At 34.9% G+C, this 633-nt stretch overlaps 1 protein-coding gene across 1 annotated transcript in view; it reads right to left on the reverse strand.

The window, feature by feature from the left end:
* LOC119585344 (proton-coupled folate transporter-like) overlaps positions 1-633 on the reverse strand; it is a gene marked incomplete at its 5' end in the record, with an annotated part of 11,668 nt that overhangs the window by 7,559 nt on the left and 3,476 nt on the right. The window contains one exon of the mRNA XM_037934016.1: positions 34-129. Coding sequence (XP_037789944.1) covers positions 34-129 — 96 coding nt within the window. The remainder of the gene's footprint in view (positions 1-33; positions 130-633) is intronic.

Consider the following 633-nt stretch of genomic DNA (forward strand, 5'->3'; position numbering starts at 1 on the left):
ATGTACATATAAAGCCCGGTAAATAGTACTCACCGAGAGCAGCCATCAGGTTCTTGTAGGTGACCCAAAGCCCGTAATCGGTAGCCCTCCAGTGCAGGACCTTCCTCGTGAAAAGGTACATGTAAGCTCCTGTAGAAGAAGAAGAATGTTTTCACCAAAAGATCTACAATTACTGGAATATTTAACTATAAGCGTCACTCTTCCTTCCAGTGCAATAACGAGCGTAGGAGAGAAAGCCTGTGTTAAACTATATTCACTCGTATATGAAGCTTTTATAGGTTTGTTTTTGAAATAATGGGATGAGATGTGATTGAGATTTGTAAGATGTTTGATTTTATTTATATCTAATGCAATATTTTTCTTCAAATTCTATGACGCATCTAAATTATGTCTTTGAACTTACACTTTTTTATATGTTGCATTGCAATAAATTAGACATAAATTATTAATTGGTGATAAGTGTTAACAAAGAACGCCATTGTTTGTTTAATGCAATATGCAACGTCACTCTAGGAAACTTGAACAACTCTAACTATGGTTAGATAAAAAAAATTTAAGGTCTTGACCAGAGAAATTGTTGAAGTCGGTGTGAAGTAAGATGGTAGAAGCCATGAAAAAAATTGCACACTTACG

Source organism: Penaeus monodon, chromosome 19 (assembly GCF_015228065.2).
Source record: "Penaeus monodon isolate SGIC_2016 chromosome 19, NSTDA_Pmon_1, whole genome shotgun sequence".
Taxonomy (NCBI): Eukaryota; Metazoa; Arthropoda; class Malacostraca; order Decapoda; family Penaeidae; genus Penaeus; species Penaeus monodon.